The sequence below is a fragment of the Oncorhynchus keta genome, chromosome 11 (genome assembly GCF_023373465.1).
Source record: "Oncorhynchus keta strain PuntledgeMale-10-30-2019 chromosome 11, Oket_V2, whole genome shotgun sequence".
Lineage (NCBI taxonomy): Eukaryota > Metazoa > Chordata > Actinopteri > Salmoniformes > Salmonidae > Oncorhynchus > Oncorhynchus keta.
This window is the reverse complement of record NC_068431.1, coordinates 53,354,776-53,378,350: the sequence shown is the minus strand read 5'-3', so window position 1 is coordinate 53,378,350 and position 23,575 is coordinate 53,354,776. Positions and strand designations below refer to the sequence as shown.

The 23,575-nt window shown below is 43.8% G+C and overlaps 1 protein-coding gene across 3 annotated transcripts in view; it reads left to right on the top strand.

Annotated features, from left to right (window-relative positions):
• Positions 1 to 23,575, top strand: part of bco2a (beta-carotene oxygenase 2a) — a 120,864-nt gene that overhangs the window by 46,399 nt on the left and 50,890 nt on the right. For 2 of the 3 annotated variants that reach the window (XM_052457473.1, XM_035781297.2), the window contains 2 exons: positions 5,691 to 5,907; positions 7,180 to 7,391. In XM_052457473.1, the coding sequence (XP_052313433.1) occupies positions 7,202 to 7,391 (190 nt within the window). In that variant the 5' untranslated portion in view covers positions 5,691 to 5,907; positions 7,180 to 7,201. The remainder of the gene's footprint in view (positions 1 to 5,690; positions 5,908 to 7,179; positions 7,392 to 23,575) is intronic. The other variant, XM_052457472.1, reaches the window with a different exon arrangement.

Genomic DNA, 23,575 nt, shown 5'->3' with positions numbered 1-23,575 from the left:
ATTTATATAATAAGAAAGATTCCGAATACAAGGAAGTGAACTGGAGCTTCACATTTACTAAAACGAGTTAGTACCAGAATAACATAGATCAACACTGCTCAATTCTTAAAGGGGGCATCAGTAATTGACAGAACATAACAAAAATGTTGTTCAAAAATACCCACATAAAGATTAACATAGCTCGGAGCGAATGTGGAGCCCATCGACGTTCTATTCGTTTGGAGGTAGTATTCATCATCAAACCTGAAATAGTTATACGTCAAAACATCTTCCGGGGCGGCAGGGTAGCCTAGTGGTTAGAGCGTTGGACTAGTAACCGGAAGGTTGCAAGTTCTAATCCCCGAGCTGACAAGGTACAAATCTGTCGTTCTGCCCCTGAACAGGCAGTTAACCCACTGTTCCTAGGCCGTCATTGAAAATAAGAATTTGTTCTTAACTGACTTGCCTAGTAAAATAAAGAAAATAAAAATACAAAAATTCAGCCAGCTCTAAAATATTGTTTGGTGTGTATTCGTTGGTATCTCCGTCTCTCAAATAGTGAGCTGGGCTGTGTTAAGAGAATTATGTTCTCCAGGTACATAACCCAATTTTAATTATATTACTCTCAGCCTGAAACCCAGAGTTTGTAGGAAACTGGTTGAAATTAATCAGGCGGAGACCTAACTACAATGGTCAAATGTTTATTCACGGGAACATTCTACAGTCAAGAATACAAAACAATTAATTTTATACTGACTTCTCACGCCCACACATTCACACAAACATACATACGCACACACATACATACGCACACACATACACACAAACATACGCACACACATGTCCTGCTAACCACACACTGTCTGTCTCACTACCCAGCCGACAGAGATAGTGACCTTGTCCTTGAGACGGAATGCTGGTATATAGACTCTCGACATCTAATGTGACCAAAATGCAGTCTTCTGTTAATATCGTTATTAGTGAGATTTTGTTTATCAAGTATATAGAGTATTTTACATATGATGGAAATGCTTGCACATGAAATTTAATAAAATAGTCTACGAAGGTTGACAATGGCTCGAGCGTTGAGCCTATTCCAGCAACCACTGGTCTACCCCATCACACTACTCTTATTAATCGTTACTCAAATAAAACAATGGGCCTTTATATACTCCCAGTAATTCTGTCATTTCTGTGGGTGAATTCTGAAACAATTACTGTATTGTGATGTAGATTTGTTTTTGGCATTGCTTGATCTATTTTAAATGTAAAAATATGTTGGCTATGAAATGTAATTGGTGACGATGGAAACAAATAGAAATGAAATTAACAATGTTTTCAATATTCAACTTTATCCTCTGCAATACTTTTTACAGAACACTCTTTTGCTATCTACAACCTACAGTTGAAGTCGGAAGTTTACATACACTTAGGTTGGACTCAAAACTAGTTTTCCAACCACTCCAAAAATGTTTTGTTAATAACAAACTATAGTTTTGGCAAGTCTGTTAGGACATCTACTTTGTGCATGACACAAGTAATTTTTCCAACAATTGTTTACAGACAAATTATTACATTTATAATTCACTTTATCAAAATTCCAGTGGGTCAGAAGTTTACATACACTAAGTTGAATGTGCCTTTAAATAATTGTAGACCTCCACAAGTCTGGTTCATCCTTAGGAGCAATTACCAAACACCTGAAGGTACCACGTTCATCTGTACAAACAATAGTACGCAAGTATAAACACCTTGGGACCACGCAGCCATCATACCGCTCAGGAAAAAGACGTGTTCTGTCTTCTATAGTTGAACGTACCTTGGTGCGAAAAGTGCAAATCAATCCCAGAAAAACAGCAAAGGAACTTGTGAAGATGCTGGAGGAAACAGGTACAAAAGTATCTATAAAGCGAGTCCTATATCGACATAACCTGAAAGGCCGCTCAGCAAGGAAGAAACCACTGCTCCAAAATGTCATATAAAAAACCAGACGACTGTTTGCAACTGCACATGGGGACAAAGATCGTACTATTTGGAGACATGTCCTCTGGTCTGATGAAACAAAATAGAACTGTTTGGCCATAATGACCATTGTTATGTTTGTAGGAAAAAGGGGGAGGCTTGCAAGCCGAAAAAGCAACCTCACAAGCAGTATCATGTTGTGGGGCTGCTTTGCTGCAGGAGGGACTGGTACACTTCACAAAATAGATTGTGTGGATATATCGAAGCAACATGTCAAGACGTCAGGAATTTAAATCTTGGTCGCAAATTGGTCTTCCAAATGGACAAAGCATACTTTGTGGCAAAATGGCTTAAAGACAACAAAGTCAAGATATCCGAGTGGCCATCACAAAGCCCTGACCTCAATCCCATAGAAAATTTGAAAAACCTGAAAAAGCGTGTGAGAGCAAGGAGGCCTGCCAACCTGACTCAGTTACACCAGCTCTGTCAGGAGGAATGGGCCAAAATTCACCCAACTTATTGTGGGAAGCTTGTGGAAGGATACCCGAAACGTTTGACTCAAGTTAAACAATTTACAGCTAATGCTACCAAATACTAATTGAGTATATGTAAACTTCTGATCCACTGGGAATGTGATGAAATAAATAAAACCTGAAATAAATCATTCTCTACTATTTTTCCGACATTTCACATTCTTAAAATAAAGTGGGGATCCTAACTGACCTAAGACAGGGAATTTTTACTAGGATTCAATGTCTGGAATTGTGAAAAACTGAGATTAAATGTATTTTGGCTAAGGTGTATGTTAACTTCCTACTTGAACTGTATATACTGACGAGAGCCTACATCTATGTTCCCTCTAATCTGTTCCGTGTGCGGGCACGCAGTAGTCAGAGACTGTCACACAGCTCCCTGGGACTGCCATGTTGTACACAGAAGAAATATCAGCAAACTAAGAAGCACGAGATTGAATTTCACTCAACATTCTAGAGCTTTCCCTTTTAGTTAACACTATTAACGTTTCCCTTTGCTTTGGCAATTGTCACTTTTAATGCAACATACCGAAACAAAACAACTATGAAAGAGATTTTGCTCTAGGCAGAACGCATCGCAGTAGAATTTTATTGCGCATGAATCAGCCCATACTCTACAGACCTGTGCGACATAACCAGTTAGAGCTGCAGTATTTAATTTGATATTTTAATAAACCTTTATTTAACTAGGCAAGTCAGTAAATAACAAATTCTTATTTACAATGATGTCCTAACCAGGCCAAACCCGAACGACGCTCACGGCCGGTTGTGATACAGCTTTGAATAAAAGCAGGGTCTGTAGCAACACCTCTAGCACTGAGATGAAGTGCCTTCGATCGCTGCGACACTCGGGAGCCCTATATGCAAATAGATCATTTCTATTTATGGATCTGTGCCATTTACTTTGAACAGGACTTTTACAGCTGTGATCGTGAGTAGATGCACTTGTTTTGAGATCAAAGGTGGGGCAACAGTACCAGGCAGCAGGCAGGTTCAGGCAGAGGTTGGTAATCCAGAGGGGGAAAAAGGTAAAGGTCGGCATGGTCAGGACAGGCAAGGGTCGAAACCAGGAGGATGAGAAAAGAGAGACTGGAAAAAGGATCTGAGACACAAAATGCTGGTTGACTTGAACAAACAAGACGAACTGGCAACAGACAAACGGAGAACACAGGTATAAATACACAAGGGATAATGGGGAAGATAGCCGACACCTGGAGGGGGGTGGAGACAATCACAAAGACAGGTGAAACAGATCAGGGTGTGACAACCTCCTTGTTTGAAGAACAAGTGGATGAACAGGTTAATGGTCAAGCCATGCATGTTTTTTCCCCCAAAGTCTAATGGAATGTAGGCCTACATTTAACTCCACACATTGGCTGCTACTGTAGGCTGAATGATAGAACAGCTATTTCCATGTTATTAAAATGTTATGCATTTTCTCCATCGCTTTCGATGGTATACCACTCTGTTAGATCTACATTATGATCAAATAGCCATAGTAGCTTACTTGGCCACTGTTAAAACTAACTTATCTCTTCCTCTTCCTCTACTGCCACCACAGTCTACATAACAAACACAGGTACCGGAGGCGGGACAGACAGTTTCCCTGTGATCGTTAACTTTGTGACTGACAGGTGCCTGTCCTGTCAATAGATCACTAGGAGATGCATTTTGTTCATTCTAGCAGGGATGGGCAACTCCAGTCCTTGGGGGCCGGAGTGGTGTCACACTTTTTTCTCATCCCTAGCAAACACAGCTGATTAAACTAATTGCATTCTAAACTGAAGATCATAATTAGTTGATTATTGGATTCTGGTGTGTTAGCTGGGGCTGACACCAACCGGGCCCCTAAGGACTGGAGTTGCCAATCCCAGTTCGAGTGGGAGAAGGCCCGGCTAACTTTTTTTCTGACTCGCGAATTGAAAAGTAGCCTAATTAATTTAAGTGGAAAAAAATAGGCTATCCGGCTGAAAATGAGTGTGTAACCTGCTGTATAGCAGACAGAAAGCGCTAGTGGAAAACACTCGTTAGCACAAATATTAGCGTCTTAGTTCTTATTGTGGGACTCTTAAAAACAAGTGTGAAGTTAGCAGCATTAAGCATTCAGCCTATTATAACCATTGAACTGTTCAGTCTAAACTAAAGATTGTGCTCCCATTGAAATGGGGTATCAGCCTACCCAGTGACACCAACAGAACACAACTATGTAGAGTTTACACATATTAGCATCTTAGGTCTTATTAGAGAACTTTAGCTGTGGGAAATCAGCTCACTATACAGCCTATTGAACATAGATATTTGACTGTACAGCCTAAGCTAGAGATTGTGCACCCATGAAATGGGGCGTCAGCCTACTCAGTGATACCCATAGAACACAACTGTGAAAAGTTCTCAAATATTAGCTTCATAGCACTTATTGTGGGACTTTGAAACTGTTGTGAAATTAGTCACATTCAGCTCATAAGTCTGTCTACAATGTACTGAAAATGAATATTGCAATGTGCAGCCTTAGGTATGGATCCATGACATTGCATATCAGTCTACTCAGTGACATCCACATATTGCAATTCTGAAGAGTTTACACAAATATTAGCATTATAGCTCATAATAGGGAACTTTAACTATGGGAAATCACCTCACTATAGACCTATTGCGTGTATTGACATTCATATTGAAATATAGAACCTTACCTATGTATCTTGGGAGTATCAGCCTACTGTTCATGCAGGAACCAATGGGGTGCTTGAGGGGATTCATGCAGGTACCAAATGTGATGCTCGAGGGAGGGAGGGGGGGGGGGTATTCAAGAGGAACAAATAAGAGATCAATCTCAGTCATTTAAGTTTTTTGCAAGGCAAGCATAAGGCCCCAAAAGGATTTGTGAAAGTATTTTGTGGTGGTGATTTTTCTGGTGGTAAGACTATATGCATCTGCTTGGTGTATAAACAGTTCACTGTGACTGAGGCCTTGTGTGGAGAACTAAGATGTATTTACTGAGCTTAATCAGAGCAAAAATCTCTTGCCAAGTCCAAACAGTCTTCATAATTACATTTTATAATCAAGCAATAAAGCACGAGGCAGTGTGGTATATGGCCAATATACCACAGCTAAGGGCTGTTCTTATGCATGACGGTTTGGTGTGTATGTCGTGGGACTCACAGCATCCTAGAGGTTCAAGAGACACAAAAAGTAAAAGTATCTATCATTTTTTTGCAGATGCGACCATCACACCGTCTAGTGATGCCAAGCCAAAGGAGCTCAATAAGTGTAACCAGCTAGAGCTGAAGGGTCTGGAGTCTATCGCCCCTCTGGTGCGGTCCGTGGAGGAGACCCCAGAGCCCATCGCCACAGAGGTGTGTGGGACCATCCCAACCTGGATCCGAGGCAGCCTCCTCCGCAACGGCCCAGGGAAGTTTGAGTTCGGAAACCAACAGTGAGTCACACCTTTAGCCACATTTTTTGGAACAACTTGCAGCCATTAGACCAGTAGAATAAAACAAAAATAAGTACAAGTAGGCTACACATTAGCATAACAAGGATGGGGTTCAGAGACATACATCAACACGTATCCTTTTTAGCAGTTCACCAAACTATTTTACATTTAACAAAAAGAATATAAGGACGTTAGGCTGTTTCCAGACCTGTTTGTGCTGTCTTGCCAACTCCTGTAGTGCTATGGACAACAACCATAGGAGTTGGCAAGACAATACAAACAGATCTAGAACCACGCTATACGAATGCATGATGAATCCACTTCCACTTTATTCATGACTAATCTATCTTCACTGTCCTATTCTATCCACTAACCCTGAACCTATCCCTAACCTTTAACCCATAAGAGTCTAAGCCATGTCTAGGGGGGTGGCTACTAAGCTATATTGTTTTATGACGGTCGTACCAGGATCATTTTGCTATTTGATTTTTAATTTTAAGAACCCTTGAAGACCCCCTGTTATTAGCCCGCATGGATAACACATTGAATAACACATTCACTACATGGAACAACAGATTGTTCCCCCAAAAAATCTAAAGGAAGATTGTTCTGAAGTGTCTGCACTATATCTGAGAGATGTTTTTTTTATTTTTTTATTTACCGAACCCCCTTTTTTTTCACTAAACAGACTCCATATATCCTTCCATAAATTTTTGGGATAGGTAATTGGGGACCTTCAAACAAGTATTGAAGCCTGTGTGCATTCTAAAGCAAAACAACCGACATGTTTGTGAGCGTCTCACCATATATTAGTTTGTAGTCCAAACAGTTCGGACACTGTAGACAGACGTTGGTAGATCAGCTGTACCGACTTCAGACTTGTCCCACATCAGACGAAGTGTAGATCAAAACACAGAACACCATAATGTTCATAAGAGTCTCATCTTTCCATAGAGGTGTCATACTAGTTTGTAGGCTAAACAATTTGGATGCAACAAACGATTTTGTGAGAACCCAATTTGGTCTGACAAACACTGATCTAGAGCTGTCACCTTTCTATTTTATTTAACTTTTATTTAACTAAGCAGATGTGAGGGATTGAGATGCATCAAATGCAAAAAAAACAGATGTCTCTAGTTTAAATTGACAGATTTTTATGGGGATATTTGTATTATGTTAATTAGATTTACTCAGGGGCGCAGACATCAAACTTAGGAGGTTTTTAACACTTTCCCTTGCCCTTACCTATCCCCACTGTCCTTTATTATTCAGCTACAACCACTGGTTTGATGGGATGGCCATGCTGCACCAGTTTAAGATTGAGGATGGCAAGGTGACCTACAGGAGTCGCTTTCTGCAGAGTGATGCTTACAAGAAGAACAGCGAGAGGAACCGCATCATGGTGTCAGAGTTTGGCACAGTGGCCATGCCCGACCCCTGCAAGAACTTCTTCCTGCGTTTCCTCTCTCGCTTCGAGATGATAGGTGAGTCACAGTCACACAGAGAGTGGAGAGGGGGTGGATATAAACCAGTCAGCTATACAAATTATATTTTGAGCAACACTTTACACTTGCACTTACACCTAGTAACTTTAATTAATAAGGTAACAGCATTGTCATTATACATTTCATCATAGTTTTGCAATTGCATAGTAGTTGACCGGTTGCTGATTTCCTCAAAAATTCTTGCTTTTAGACAGAGACATAACTTACTCAGTGTGTTGTACCATTCAGTGTCTATGTCTTCACTCCTAAAGTAAATGTAGGCTATGCATGCATTGCAGCTCAGGGTTATGTCAGGGTCAATGTACAATAACAAGTACAGGATGCACATACTATGTCTAAAATGAGTTAACTCCACACCAGACTTCAGAAACTAGGCCATGTGGATCATGCAGATATTACGGATACTGTCTAGCCTTCCCTCTGAAGCAGATACTTTTATTTAGTCAAATAGACAGTTGGCAACTCATCCCTTACAGGAATAATGGACACATTGTTAAACAAACATTACAATGATTCTTACAATTATTCATCTAGTTTTCTGCGCAGTACGCACCACATATTAAGAAATTAAAATATCAATACATAATAGTAGATAAGGTTATCCAAGCAATAACAATTACCCCCAAGCAGCAAAAATAAATAAACACTGATGAATAAATACAAATAAATGAAATGGAGGAAGGCATTTAAACCCAGTTGGGCCTAAAGAGAGGGTTGAAGTGTGAAAGATAGGCCTACCTACATGAAAACAATCTATACATACGTGCTCTTTTATGTCTGGAGTTAAAAATCACATGACAGAGAACACAGTGGATATATACTGAACCTGTTCAAATCAGGTTTCCTTTACATTAAGAATATCGACATGTCTCTCCATTTTTTTTTGACCTGCACTTGTATGCCGATGATACTGTTGTGTATGCCTTCGCCCCCATGGTTGACCAGGCTCTATCTGAACTACAAAAATTATTCCTTCCTTCATTGTATTGAAGAATAACATTATTGACCGGGCCTTGTCGCGCTCTTCGGGGGAAGACCCGGAGGAAGCCCCCGAGGATGAACGGGAGGGCGACTGCCAGGAAGAACGCGATGAAGCCTCCGAGGACGAACGCGAGGATGAACACGTGTCGCGCACCTGTGACATCGCGTCCACCTTCCACCTGTTTGTCACACCGGAGATAGAAAGGAGAATTGTGGGCATGACGAATCTGCACATGGCGAGAAAATACGGCGACGACAGCTGGCAAGCCATGGACGCCTCCGACCTGCGCGCCTACGTAGGGCTGCTGATCCTAGCGGGTGTCTACAGGTCCCGAGGCGAGGCCGCGGCCAGCCTGTGGGACGTGGAGAGCGGAAGGACCGTGTTCCGAGCCACCATGCCACTCAAGGTCTGTCACAGGTACTCGAGGCTGCTGTGATTCGAAGACCGCCGGTCGAGACCCGCGAGGTTCGCCACGGACAAACTGACAGCCATACGAGAGGTCTGGGACCTGTGGCAGGAGCGGCTGCAGCCCGAGGTGATGTGTGTGTGTGTGTGTGTATGTGTGCGCGCGCAGAGAGAGCTAGTATATGTATAACGTAGCACTCATTGGCCCCAATGAGTCTATGACACCAATCTCTTCTCCCCTTGCCAAAGGCCGCTGTCCTGTCTGTCAGTACATCCCCAGCAAGCCGGCGAAATACGGCATCAAGTCGTGGGTGGTCTGCGACTCAATGTCCAGCTACGCTTGAAGATGCAAGTTGCACGGGCAAGGTGGCTGGCGGATGCCCCGAGAAGAACCAGGGGATGTGCGTTGTCCTCGATCTGACAACGGGACTGAGCGGTCGCAATGTCACGTGTGACAATTTCTTTACCTCCTACGAACTGGGACAGCGGCTTCTCGAGACGTACCTCACCGTGGTGGGCACTGTGAGAAAGAACAAGGCCGAGCTCCCGCCGGCGCTGCTCGAGTCAAAGGGCAGACAGGTCCTGTCCTCCAGGTTTGCCTTCACGCCCACCGCCACTCTAGTGTCCTACCTGGCAAAGAAAAACAAGAACGTACTGCTTCTGAGCACGCTGCACACAGAGGCCCAAGTCACCGATCGCCGCGACAGGAAGCCGGCCCTCGTGCTAGACTACAACTGCAACAAGGGCGGCGTGGACAACCTGGACAAGGAGGTCGGCACGTACAGCTGCAGACAGATGACTGCCCGCTGGCTCCTGGTCGTCTTCCACAACAACCTCGACGTGTCCTCCTACAACGCCTTTGTCATATGGCGCGAGATCAAGGCTGACTGGATGCCTCGCAAGCGGAAGAAGCGCAGGGTGTTCCTGTAGAAGCTGGGAAAGGCGCTCGTCAAGCCGCTGATCCAAAGAAGGCAGCATCTCCCCCGCACCGAAGCGGCGTCAGCGCTCGTCAAAGTCCTACAGGGTGCTACGGCGGCTCGTGATCAACAACCCGAGGAGCCCGCCGCTGCCCGCGCGCTGCCCTGGCCACCGGGGCAAGTAAGAGGAAGAGGTGTCAGCTCTGCCCACTGAAGAAGGCCTCCAAGACACACACACGGTGTGCTGCAGGTGTAAGAAATACATCTGCAAGGGCTGTTCACACGCATACTGTCACACTTGCGCCCATTGGGCCTTTGGCCAATAAGGGGTCTAGACACAATCCAAGGATGACGGGAGGGTTAACTGACCTCCATGTCTTAAAGTAATGATGGACTGCCATTTATCTTTGCTTATTCGAGCTGTTCTTGCAATAATATGGATTTGGATTTTTACCAAATAGGGTAAAATACCAAAATATCTTCTGTATACCAACCCCACCTTGTCACAACACTACTGTTTGACACAAACTCACTAAAAGGGTGGCTACTTTGAATAATCTCAATTATAAAATATACTTTAATTTGTTTAACACTTTTTGGTGTTATTTAATAGTTTTGTTGTTGTCACGCCTGACCATAGAGATGTTTTTATTCTCTATTTTGGTTAGGCCAGGGTGTGACTAGGGTGGGCATTCTAGTTTCTTTATTTCTATGTTGGTGTGGTTCCCAATCAGAGGCAACTGTCTATCGTTGTCTCTGATTGGGGATCATATATAGGTGTCCTTTTTCATTTGGGTTTTGTGGGTAGTTGTTTTCTTTTTAGTGTCTGCACCTGACAGGACTGTTTCAGTTTTCCCTCTTTGTTATTTTGTTCGAGTGTTTTGAGTAATAAATTTATCAGGAACACTTACCACACTTACCTTACTTTGGTTCACTCATTCCAACAAGAGCCGTGACAGAACTACCCACCACCAAAGGACCAAGATACGTGGAAAAAGGAACGAGTGGACATGGAAGGAGATCCTGGACGGAAAAGGACCCTGGAGACAGGTCAGGGAGTATCGCCGTCAAAAGGAGGAGATTGAAGCAGCAAAGGCGGAACTGCGATGTTACGAGGAGTTGGAGCAGCGAGGCAAGAACGTGAGGAAGCCCCCCAAAATGTTTTGGGGGGTGGCACATGGGAGATTGGCAGAGTCAGGGTTCAGACCTGAGCCAACTCCTCATTGCTTACCCTGGGGAGCGAGTGACCGGTCAAGCACCATGCTATCTGGTTCTGCGCACCATGCCTTCAGTGTGTCAGCCCGGTGCGCTCTGTGCAAGCTCCCCGCAGTGGCCGTGCTAGAGTGGGCATTCAGCCAGGACGGATTGTGCCGGCTCAGCGCTCCTGGCCTCCGGTGCGTCTCTTTGGTCCAGGTTATCCTGCGCCAGCTCTACGCACGGTGTCCCCGGTTCACCAGCATAGCCAAGTGCGGCCTGTTCCAGCTCCCTGCACTTGCCGGGCTACAGGGGGTATCCAGCCAGGACGAGTTGTGTCAGCGCTGCGCTCCAGACCTTTAGTGCGACTCCACGGTCCAGTGTGTCCTGCGCTGGCTCTACGAACTATGCCTCCAATGCGCCATCATAGCCCAGTGCGTCCTGTGCCAGCTCTCCACACCACCGAGCTAAAGTGAGTATCCAGCCCGGATGTGTTGTGGTACCGTCACTCACTAGGCTTGTCAGTACGTCTCCTCAGTATGGTAAGACCTGTTCCGGCGCCACGTACTAAGCCTCCAGTGACGGTCCCTAGCACAGAGCCTCCAGCGACGGTCCCCAGCCTCCGGTTATGATCGGTGGTCTGGTTCGTCAGGCGATGATCTGCGGCCCGGTTCCTCCAGTGAAGGTTCATGTACCAGGGCTGCCGGAGAGAGCTGAAAGTCTGTATTGGCCAGCGACAGCCCCGAAACCTGAAGGATCTGGAGAAGGTCTGTATGGAGGAGTGGGCCAAAATCCCTGCTGCAGTGTGTCCATTCTGGTCAAGAACTACAGGAAACATATGATCTTTGTAATTGCAAACAAAGGTTTCTGTACCAAATATTAAGTTCTGCTTTTCTGATGTATCAAATACTTATGTCATGCAATAAAATGCAATTAATTACTTAAAAATCATACAATGTGATTTTCTGGATTTTTAGATTGTCTCTCACAGTTGAAGTGTAACTATGATAAAAATTAGGAAAAGTAGGAAAACAAGCAAAATTGGCAGTGTATCAAATACTTATTCTCCCCACTGTATAAGTTTTCCTTTTTCGTTTGGGTTTTGTGGGTAGTTTTTTTTTGTTTAGTGTCTGAGGGCTTGAAAGCCTGTAGTAAGGCAGGTCCTCACCAGACATCAGCGACAATAACCCACCATCGCTGGACCATAAACCCACCATCGCTGGACCAGACAGGACTGTCAAAATGTGCTCTTCACTGACGAGTCGTGGTTTTGTCTCACCAGGGGTGATGGTCAGATTCGGCTTTAATCGTCGAAGGAATGAGCATTACACTAAGGCCTGTACTCTGGAGTAGGATCGAGTGTCCGTCATGGTCTGGGGTGTTGAGTCACAGCCTCATCGGACTGAGCTCATTGACATTGCAGGCAATCTCAACGCTGTGCATTATAGGGAAGACATCCTCCTCCCTCATGTGGTACCCTTCCTTTGGGCTAATCCTGACATGACCCTGCAGCATAACAATGCCACCAGCCATATTGCTCATTTTGTGCATGATTTCTCGCAAGACAGGAATGTCAGTCTTCTGCCATTGCCAGCGAAGAGCCCGGATTTCAATCCCATTGAGCATGTATGGGACCTGTAGGATCGGAGGGTGAGAACGGCCATTCCCCCCAGAAATGTCCGGGAACTTGCAGGTGCCTTGGTGGGGTAACATCTCAAAGCAAGAACTGGCAAATCTGGTGTAGTCCATGAGTAGGAGATGCACTGAGGTTCTTAATGCAGCTGGTGGCCACACCAGATACTGACGGTTACTTTTGATTTTGACCCCCCTTTGTTCAGGGACACATTATTCAATTTCAGTTGGCCACATGTCTGTGGAACTTGTTCAGTTTATGTCTCAGTTGTTGAATCTTGTCAAGTTTGCCAAAAATAAATGCAGTTGACAGTGAGACGTTTTTTATTTACAGTTGAAGTCGGAAGTTTACATACACTTAGGTTGAGTCATTAAAACTAGTTTTTCAACCACTCCACACATTTCTTGTTAACAAACTATAGTTTTGGCAAGTCAGTTAGGACATCTACTTTGTGTATGACACAAGTAATTTTTCCAACGAGTGTTTACAGACAGATTATTTAACTTATATTTAACACTGTATCATAACTCCAGTCCGTCAGAAGTTTACATACACTAAGTTGACTGTGCCTGTAAACAGCTTGGAAAATTCCAGAAAATTATATCATGGCTTTAGAAGCTTCTGATAGGCTTATTGACGTCATTTGAGTCAATTAAAGGTGTACCTGTGGTTATTTCAAGGCCTACCTTCAAACTCAGTGCCTCTTTGCTTGACATCATGGGAAAATCAAAAGAAATCAGCCACGACTGAAAAAAGCTGTAGACCTCCACAAGTCATTCTTGGGAGCAATTTCCAAACACCTGAAGGTACCACGTTTATCTGTACAAACAACAGTACGCAAGTATAAACACCATGGGACAGCGTCATATCGCTCATGTCTGCTTGAGATGAACGTACTGTGGTGCGAAATATGCAAATCAATCCCAGAACAACAGCGAAGGACCATGTGAAGATGCTGGAGGAAACATGTACAGAAGTATCTATATGCACAGTAAAACGAGTCCTATATTGACCTAACCTGAAAGGCCTTCAGCAAGGAAGAAGCCACTGCTCCAAAACCGCCATAAAAACAGACTACGGTTTGCAACTGCACACGGGGACAAAGATCGTACTTTTTGCAGAAATGTCCTCTGGTCTGATGAAACAAAAAATAGAACTGTTTGGACATCATGACCATCGTTATGTTTGGAGGAAAAAGGGAGGCTTGCAAGCCCAAGGACACCATCCCAACCGTGAAGCGCAGGAGTGGCAGCATCATGTTGTGGGGGTGCTTTGCTGCAGGAGAGGCTCGTGCACTTCACAAAATAGAGAAGGCATCATGAGAAAGTTAAATTTTGTGGATATATTGAAGCAACATCTCAAGACATCAGTCAGGAAGTTAAAGCTTGGTCGGAAATGGGTCTTCCAAATGGTCCATGACCCCAAGCATACTTCCAAGTTGTGGCAAAATGGCTTATGGACAACAAAGCCAAGATATTGGAGTGGCCATCACAAAGCCCTGACCTCAGTCCTACATAACATTTTTTGGGCAGAACTGAAAAAGCGTGTGTGAGCAAGAAGGCCTACAAAGCTGACTCAGTTACACATCCTCTGTCAGGAGGAATGGGACAAAATGTACCCAACTTAAAAATCTAATCAAATTTTATTTGTCACATACACATGGTTAGCAGATGTTAATGCGAGTGTAGCGAAATGCTTGTGCTTCTAGTTCCAACAATGCAGTAATAACCAACAAGTAATATAGCTAACAATTCCAAAACTACTACCTTATAGACACAAGTGTAAGGGGATAAAGAATATGTACATAAGATATATGAATGAGTGATGGTACAGAGCAGCATAGGCAAGATACAGTAGATGGTATTGAGTGCAGTATATACATATGAGATGAGTATGTAAACAAAGTGGCATAGTTAAAGTGGCTTGTGACACATGTATTACATAAGGATGCAGTAGATGATATAGAGTACAGTATATATGTATACATTACATTTACATTTAAGTCATTTAGCAGACGCTCTTATCCAGAGCGACTTACAAATTGGTGCATTCACCTTATGACATCCAGTGGAACAGCCACTTTACAATAGTGCATCTAAATCTTTTAAGGGGGGTGAGAAGGATTACTTTATCCTATCCTAGGTATTCCTTAAAGAGGTGGGGTTTCAGGTGTCTCCGGAAGGTGGTGATTGACTCCGCTGTCCTGGCGTCGTGAGGGAGTGTGTTCCACCATTGGGGAGCCAGAGCAGCGAACAGTTTTGACTGGGCTGAGCGGGAACTGTACTTCCTCAGTGGTAGGGAGACGAGCAGGCCAGAGGTGGATGAACGCAGTGCCCTTGTGTGGGTGTAGGGCCTGATCAGAGCCTGGAGGTACTGAGGTGCCGTTCCCCTCACAGCTCCGTCAAGCACCATGGTCTTGTAGCGGATGCGAGCTTCAACTGGAAGCCAGTGGAGAGAGCGGAGGAGCGGGGTGACGTGAGAGAACTTGGGAAGGTTGAACACCAGACGGGCTGCGGCGTTCTGGATGAGTTGTAGGGGTTTAATGGCACAGGCAGGGAGCCCAGCCAACAGCGAGTTGCAGTAATCCAGACGGGAGATGACAAGTGCCTGGATTAGGACCTGCGCCGCTTCCTGTGTGAGGCAGGGTCGTACTCTGCGGATGTTGTAGAGCATGAACCTACAGGAACGGGCCACCGCCTTGATGTTAGTTGAGAACGACAGGGTGTTGTCCAGGATCACGCCAAGGTTCTTAGCGCTCTGGGAGGAGGACACAATGGAGTTGTCAACCGTGATGGCGAGATCATGGAACGGGCAGTCCTTCCCTGGGAGGAAGAGCAGCTCCGTCTTGCCGAGGTTCAGCTTGAGGTGGTGATCCGTCATCCACACTGATATGTCTGCCAGACATGCAGAGATGCGATTCGCCACCTGGTCATCAGAAGGGGGAAAGGAGAAGATTAATTGTGTGTCGTCTGCATAGCAATGATAGGAGAGACCATGTGAGGTATACATGTATCTCATATACATATGAGATGAATAATGTAGGGTATGTAAACATTATATTAGGTAGCATTGTTTAAAGTGGCTAGTGATATATTTTACATTTCCCATCAATTCCCATTATTAAAGTGGCTGGAGTTGAGTCAGTGTGTTGGCAGCAGCCACTCAATGTTAGTGGTGGCTGTTTAACAGTCTGATGGCCTTGAGATAGAAGCTGTTTTTCCGTCTCTCGGTCCCAGCTTTGATGCACCTGTACTGACCTCGCCTTCTGGATGATAGCGGGGTGAACAAGCAGTGACTCGGGTGGTTGTTGTCCTTGATGATCTTCATGGAGGGCAGGTAGTTTGCCCCCTGTGATGCGTTGTGCAGACCTCACTACCCTCTGGAGAGCCTTACGGTTGTGGGCGGAGCAGTTGCCGTACCAGGCGGTGATACAGCCCGACAGGATGCCCTCGATTGTGCATCTGTAGAAGTTTGTGAGTGCTTTTGGTGACAAGCCAAATTTCTTCAGCCTCCTGAGGTTGAAGAGGCGCTGCTGCGCACACTCCGAGGGCCCTCACCTCCTCCCTGTAGGCAGTCTCGTCATTGTTGGTAATCAAGCCTGGTAATCAAGCCTATCACTGTAGTGTCGTCTGCAAACTTGATGATTGAGTTGGAGGCGTGCATGGCCCCATTCAGCTGAAAAGGTGGCGCAGGGAATTAAAAATATTCTTTAGAAATATTTAACTTTCACACATTAACAAGTCCAATACAGCAAATGAAAGATAAACATCTTTTTCATCTACCGATCATGTCCAATTTTTGAAATGTTTTACAGTGAAAACACAACATATATTTACGTTAGACCACCACCAAATAAAATAAAAAACAGGATTAAAGATAAAATGAATCACTAACCTTTTGGAAATCTTCATCAGATGACACTCATATGACATGTTACACAATACATGTATGTTTTGTTCGATAATATGCATATTTATATCCACAAATCTCGGTTTACATTGACGCCATGTTCAGAAATGCCTCCAAAATATCCGGAGGAATTACAGAAAGCTACGCCAGATAACAGAAATATGCATCATAACCTTTGACTAAAGATACATGTTCTACATATAATTAAAGATACACTGGTTCTTAATTAATGCAACCGCTGTGTCAGATTTTTTAAAATGTTACGAAAAAAGCCAACCATGCAATATTCTGAGACAGCGCTAAGACGTATATATATTTCTCCACCATGTTGGAGTCAACAGAAATACGAAATTACATCATAAATATTCTCTTACCTTTGATGATTTTTCATCAGAATGCAGTGCAAGGAGTCCTAGTTCCACAATAAATCATTGTTTTGTTCCATATTGTCCAATACTAGAGTCCAATTAGCTACATTTGCTAGCACTTTCAACTCACGTGCCCAATAGCTGACGCTGGTCCAGGAAAACTTGGACGAAAACTTCAAAAATATATATTCCAGGTCGAATAAACTGGTCAAACTAAGTAGGGAATCAATCTTCAGGATGTTATTTTCATATATATACAATAACGTTCCAACCCGATCATACTTTTTCATCTGCAGCCAAATTGAACGACGGTGACACCCACAGACAAATGTGCCACAGGGAAATGGCATTCTGCTAACACAGTGACTATTTCCCCTCCCATTCGGTCGAAGTTCACACCAGAGGCTCCATTCCACGTTCTACTGAATGAGGACATCTAGTGGAAGGTGTAGGAAGTGCTACCAGATCCCTATCTTGTTTGGAAGGGAAGGGGCGATGACGTCAAATTTGACCCACATTCAGAATTTCACTTCTTGTTTGGAAGATTGCCTGCCCTATGAGTTCTGTTATACTCACAGACATAATTCAAACAGTTCTAGAAACTTCAGTGTTTTCTATCCAATAGTAATAATAACATGCATATATTAGCAATCTAGGACAGAGTAGAATGCAGTTCACTATGGGCACGCAATGAATCCAAAGTGAAAATACTGCCCCCTATCCCCAACAAGTTTTAATGACGAATTTGGAGGGGACTGGTGTTAAATGCTGAGCTGTAGTCGATTAACAGCATTCTTACATAGGTATTCCTTGTCCAGATGGGTTAGGGAAGTGTGCAGTGTGATTGCGTCGTCTGTAGACCTATTGGGGCGGTACGCAAATTGGAGTGGGTCTAGGGTGTCAGGGTGGGTGGAGGTGATATTATCCTTGGCGAGTCTCTCAAAGTACTTCATAATGATGGAAGTGAGTGCTACGGGGCGATAGTCGTTTAGCTCAGTTACCTTAGCTTTCTTGGGAACAGGAATGGTGGCCCTCTTGAAGCATGTGAGAACAGCAGACTGGGATAGGTATTGATTGAATATGTCCGTAAACACACCAGCCAGCTGGTCTGCGCATGCTCTGAGGATGCAGCTAGGGATTCAGTCTGGGCCAGCATCCTTGCAATGGTTAACACGTTTAAATATTTTACTCACGTTGGCTGCTGTGAAGGAGAGTCCGTAGGTTTTGGTAGGGGGGGCGTGTCGGTGGCACTGTATTGTCTCAAAGCGAGCAAAGAAGTTGTTTAGTTTGTCTGGGTGCAAGACTTCGGGATCCGCAACGGGGCTGGTTTGGACAGTACTAAAATTAATGATCTAACGACTCTGTCTCTTTGCAGCAAGAACCACGCTATAGATGGGAAGGTTGTATCCCTCATATATATAACATTGTATTGTTTGCAAGAATTTTGTATAATAATATACATTGAATTCTCAGTTTTGAATGCAGCGTTGTTTTGCGCATCAGTTCATAAACCATGTGCCATGAAATCGGTACATCGAAATTATCTTCCCAACTATTTTGCAATCTGTATGTCACAGCTGTACATTTTTTTAATCATTAAATGAAACTGGTATACTTTTTTATATATCACAATTTTCTTTAACCAATTTTGGTCTTTGATGCAGGGCCAAAAGACATTGCTTTTTCACCCTTCCACTTTCCTCTTTCATTTTTGTGGTAATGTTGCGATTAGTTGGTTGTGATTTTGGGTAGAGCAAACATTTCCATACATTTTTGTTAGCTGCATGTGTGACACAACTCCACCAGTCCTATTTATGATCTAATTTACAAAGATTATACTTTCTTTTAATCTGTTAGTATATTTGAGTTTATCCACAATATTTGTTGTTCTGTTTTTCTGTTGAAATTGCAAACTAATTTCTATAACTTGTTTTAAAAATAGTGATATTTTGGAGATTATTTCATTTTTAAATAACCAAAAGTGTGATGTTGCAAACTGAATAAAGGGAAAAAGGCCATTCTGAACATGGGGTGAGACATTCTTACGCATTTTCTAGAGAACCAGTTAGGGTATAAGTATGACTGACGCCTTTAGTGAGAAGTCTAATGCTTTAATATTTAATCATTTCTTTCCATCCAAATTCATATTCATTATAGAAATAGGTCCTTGTCATTTTGTCTAGCTTGCCATTCCAAATCTAATGGAATATTTTTGCTCATGTAATTTAAAAAAACAAGTTGCTAGATGTAGACAAGACCAAATAGGTAAACTGGGATATGACTAAAGAGTTAATAATCAGGGGGATTTTTCCACAATTAGAGAGGTACTTTCCTTTCCAATGTAGCAAGATCTTATCTATTTTTGTTAACTTTCTATAAAAATGTATTGTGAGATCATTTATTTATTTCGTGATATGTATACCGAATATTTCCACATCACGGTCAGACCATTTTATTGGTAAACAACACAGTAATGTATAAATTGTATTTTTTTAGTGATCCAATACGTAATATTATGTCATCTATCATAATTTTGTTGTAATCCAGAGAGATTAGAAAAAGTATCTAGATCCTGTATGAGGTTTTGGAACGATTTAAATGTTACATCAGTGTACAATGACACCTTTGTTTTTAAACCCTGGATTTCTAACCCCTTGATATTATTGTTGGATCTGATTTTAACAGCTATCAAACTAGCTATGTTTCCATTAATGTGTCCAGTGATTTTTTTGATGATGTTCGTAACCTGTTTGTCAGCGATTGGGTGCAGAGATGTAGCGGAGTCAGGCGCAGGAAAAAGGCTTGAGCAACACAACTGAGTTTACTCACAAAAATTCAAGCAATATTCCAAATAGGAAAATACATACAAACTAACACCTACAACAACCACTAAGACACCAAAAATCGTGGACAGAACAGAAATGTATGCCAGAGGGTTAAATAAGGAACAAAATGTGGGAGTTTATACCAGGTGTGTGTAATACAGACAAAACATCATATGGCCCCACAAACTGCAGACCCAGCTTCCGGCAGGGCAGGTGAAGGGGCAGGTTTTGGGTCGCGAGTCAGACCCGATCCCCCGGTGCATACCGCGGTGGTGGTCGGCACTCGCCTTTTGCCTCCTCACGTCCTTAGCTAAAGTGGGCCACCAGTACTTCCCAGCAAGGCGGCACACCGTCCGACCGATGCCAGGATGACCTGAGGAGGGTGACGTGTGAGCCCAACAGATCAAACGATCGCGGACATCAAACGGAACGTACAGACGCCCAGCTGAACACTCAGTGGGAGTGGGCTCTGCACGTGACGTCCGCTCTATGTCCGCGTCCACCTCCCATACCACCGGTGCCACCAGGCGAGAAGCTGTAATTATGGGAGTGGGATCCGTGGACCACTCCTCTGTATCATACAGCCAGGACAGTGTGTCTGCCATAACGTTCTGATAACCTGGTTTGTACGATAGGGTGAAAACAAAGCGGGTGAAAAACATGGCCCACCTTGCGTGGCGAGGATTCAGTCTCCTCGCCGCCCGGATGTACTCCAGATTGCGGTGGTCAGTCCAAATGAGGAAAGGGTGTTTAGCCCCCTCAAGCCAATGCCTCCACGCCTTCAGAGCCTTGACAACAGCCAACAGCTCCCGGTCCCCCACATCATAGTTTCGCTCCGCCGGGCTGAGCTTCTTCGAAAATAAAGCACATGGGCGGAGCTTCGGTGGCGTACCCGAGCGCTGAGACAGCACAGCTCCTATCCCAGCCTCGGACGCGTCCACCTATACTATGAAATCCAAGGAGGGATTAGGATGAGCCAGTACGGGAGCCGAGGTAAACAGAGCCTTCAGGTGACCAAAAGCCCTGTCCGACCCAGGTGGATGATCAAAACCTGCCCGGAAGCGACGGGAGAAGTCCTCGTAGTCATCCAGAGTCGGGTCTTCCCTTCCCCAGATGGCGTTGGCCCACTCCAGGGCTTTTCCAGTCAGGCAGGAGATGAGGGTGCTCACTCTCTCGCATCCTGAAGGGGCCGTCTGAACAGCTGCCAGGTAGAGCTCCAGCTGGAGTAGGAACCCCTGGCACCCGGCAGCTGTTCCGTCTTACGAGAGAGCGAGAGCCGAATCCCACTGGGTCCTGATGAAGGGGTGGACATAGGTGTAGGTTGAGGTGCGGGCGGAGTTGATGATGATGTATTTACAGGAAAGCTTCTTCTCTCCATCTGTCCATTGTTTGCAGCACGCGATCCATGGCTGTCCCGAGACTTTGTAACATGGTTGCGTGCTGCTGGACGTGCTCCTCTACTGGGAGAGAAAGGCTGGCTGCACCTGCTGACTCCATTTGAATGGTCCGTGATTCTGTCAGCGATTGGGTGCAGAGATGTAGCGTAGTCAGGCGTAGGACACAGGTTTGAGCAACACAACTGAGTTTACTCACAAAAATTCAAGCAATATTCCAAGTAGGAAAATACATACAAACTAACACCTACAACAACCACTAAGACACCAACAATCACGGACAGAACAGAAATGTATGCCAGAGGGTTAAATAAGGAACATGATATGGAAATTGAAACCAGGTGTGTGAAATACAGACAAAGCAAAACTAAAATGAAACATGGATCGGTGGTGACTGGAAAGCCGGTGACATCGACCACCGAGAGGGGCCGACTTTGGCGGAAGTCGTGACACTGTGTTTAGGCAAAGTGAGCATTAATAAATTGGCGATAGCCTGTTTGCCCTCCCACCTATCCGTTTAATTTCTCAGGAGCCTGGGAATGCCAGCATAGATAGAATCTTGTAATTGACAAATATTTGCCATATTCTAGCAATTAACATGTGCCAACGTTTCACCACGGTCCGTTCCATGGTGAAACTTACACTGCTGTAGATCTGAAATAATTTGATGGTGAAACTTGCCAGCCAACCGGAAAAAGGAAGGCGAAGCAATTCAAGCATTCTTGAATGTCAGGACAATCCTTGTCTTGCAAATAAACATAATTTTTATAGTTGAAAAATTGATTTTGCAAGCAGTAGACATTTCGATTTCAATGTGGAGTGGGGCATTATTGTTATGCGGTCACATCACATGCCCCTGCGTACCTTCAAAATGAGTCGGCAATCATAATTTAGTCAAATTACAGTTTCCATCATTTGTCGCAATAAAGAAAGATTGACAAAAGAAAAATCGACCCATGTTGAACGGATAAAAATTGTTTGGAGAATATTCTTTAAATAATTTAATCTATACTGAACAAAAATATAAATGCAACATGCAACATTTCAACGATTTTACTGAGTTACAGTTCATATAAGGACATGAATCAATTCAAATGAATTCATTAGGCCCTAATCTATGGATTTTACCTGACTGGGCAGGGGTGCAGATAAAAGCCCACACACTTGGGAGCCAGGCCCAGCCAATCAGAATGAGTTCTACCCCACAAAAGGGCATTATTACAGACATAAATACTCCTCACTTTCATCAGCTGTCCGGGTGGCTAGTTTCAGACGATCCTGCATGTGAAAAAGCTGGATATGGAGGTCCTGGGCTGGCGTGGTTACGCGTGGTCTGCGATTGTGAGGCCAGTTGGACCTAAATTCTCTCAAACAACGTTGGAGGTGACTTATGGTAGAGAAGGTATCTGGCAACAGCTCTGGTGGACATTGCTGCAGTGAGCATGCCAATTGCACTCTCCCTCAAAACTTGAAACATCTGTGGCATTGTGTTGTGTGACAAAATTGCACATTTTAAAGTGGCCTTTTGTTGTCCCCAGCACAAGGTGCACCTGTGTAATTGTCATACTGTTTAATGATCTTCTTAATATGCCATACCTGTCAGGTGAATGTATTATCTTGGCAAAGGATAAATGCTCACTAACAAGGATGTAAACAAATCTGTGCATAACATTTGAGAGAAATAAGCTATTTGTGCATATGGAACCTTTCTGGGATCTTTTATTTCACCTCATGAAACATGGGACCAGCACTTTACATGTTGCCACCACTTGTAGCGACCACTTGTGCAAGTTCTCCCACTTAAAAAGATAAGAGAGGCCAGTAATTTTCATCAAAACATATCCAGAAAATCACATTGTAGGGTTTAAAAAAATGTATTTGCAAATTATGGTGGAAAATAAGTATTTGGTCAATAACAAGTTAATCTCAATACTTTGTTATATACCCTTTGTTGGCAATGACAGAGGTCAAATGTTTTCTGTAAGTCTTCACAAGGTTTTCACACACTGTTGCTGGTATTTTGGCCCATTCCTCCATGTAGACTCCTCTAGAGCAGTGATGTTTTGGGGCTGTTGCTGGGCAACATGGACTTTCAACTCCCTCCAAAGATTTTCTATGGGGTTGAGATCTGGAGACTGGCTAGACCACTCCAGGACCTTGAAATGCTTCTTACGAAGCCACTCCTTCATTGCCCGGACGGTGTGTTTGGGATCATTGTCATGCTGAAAGACCCAGCCACGTTTCATCTTCAATGCCCTTGCTGATGGAAGGAGGTTTTCACTCAAAATCTCACGATACATGACCCCATTCATTCTTTCCTTTACACGGATCAGTCGTCCTGGTCCCTTTGCAGAAAAACAGCCCCAAGCATGATGTTTCCACCCCCATGCTTCACAGTAGGTATGGTGTTCTTTGGATGCAACTCAGCATTCTTTGTCCTCCAAACACGACGAGTTGAGTTTTTACCAAAAGGTTATATTTTAGTTTCATCTGACCATATGGCATTCTCCCAATCTTCTTCTGGATCATCCAAATG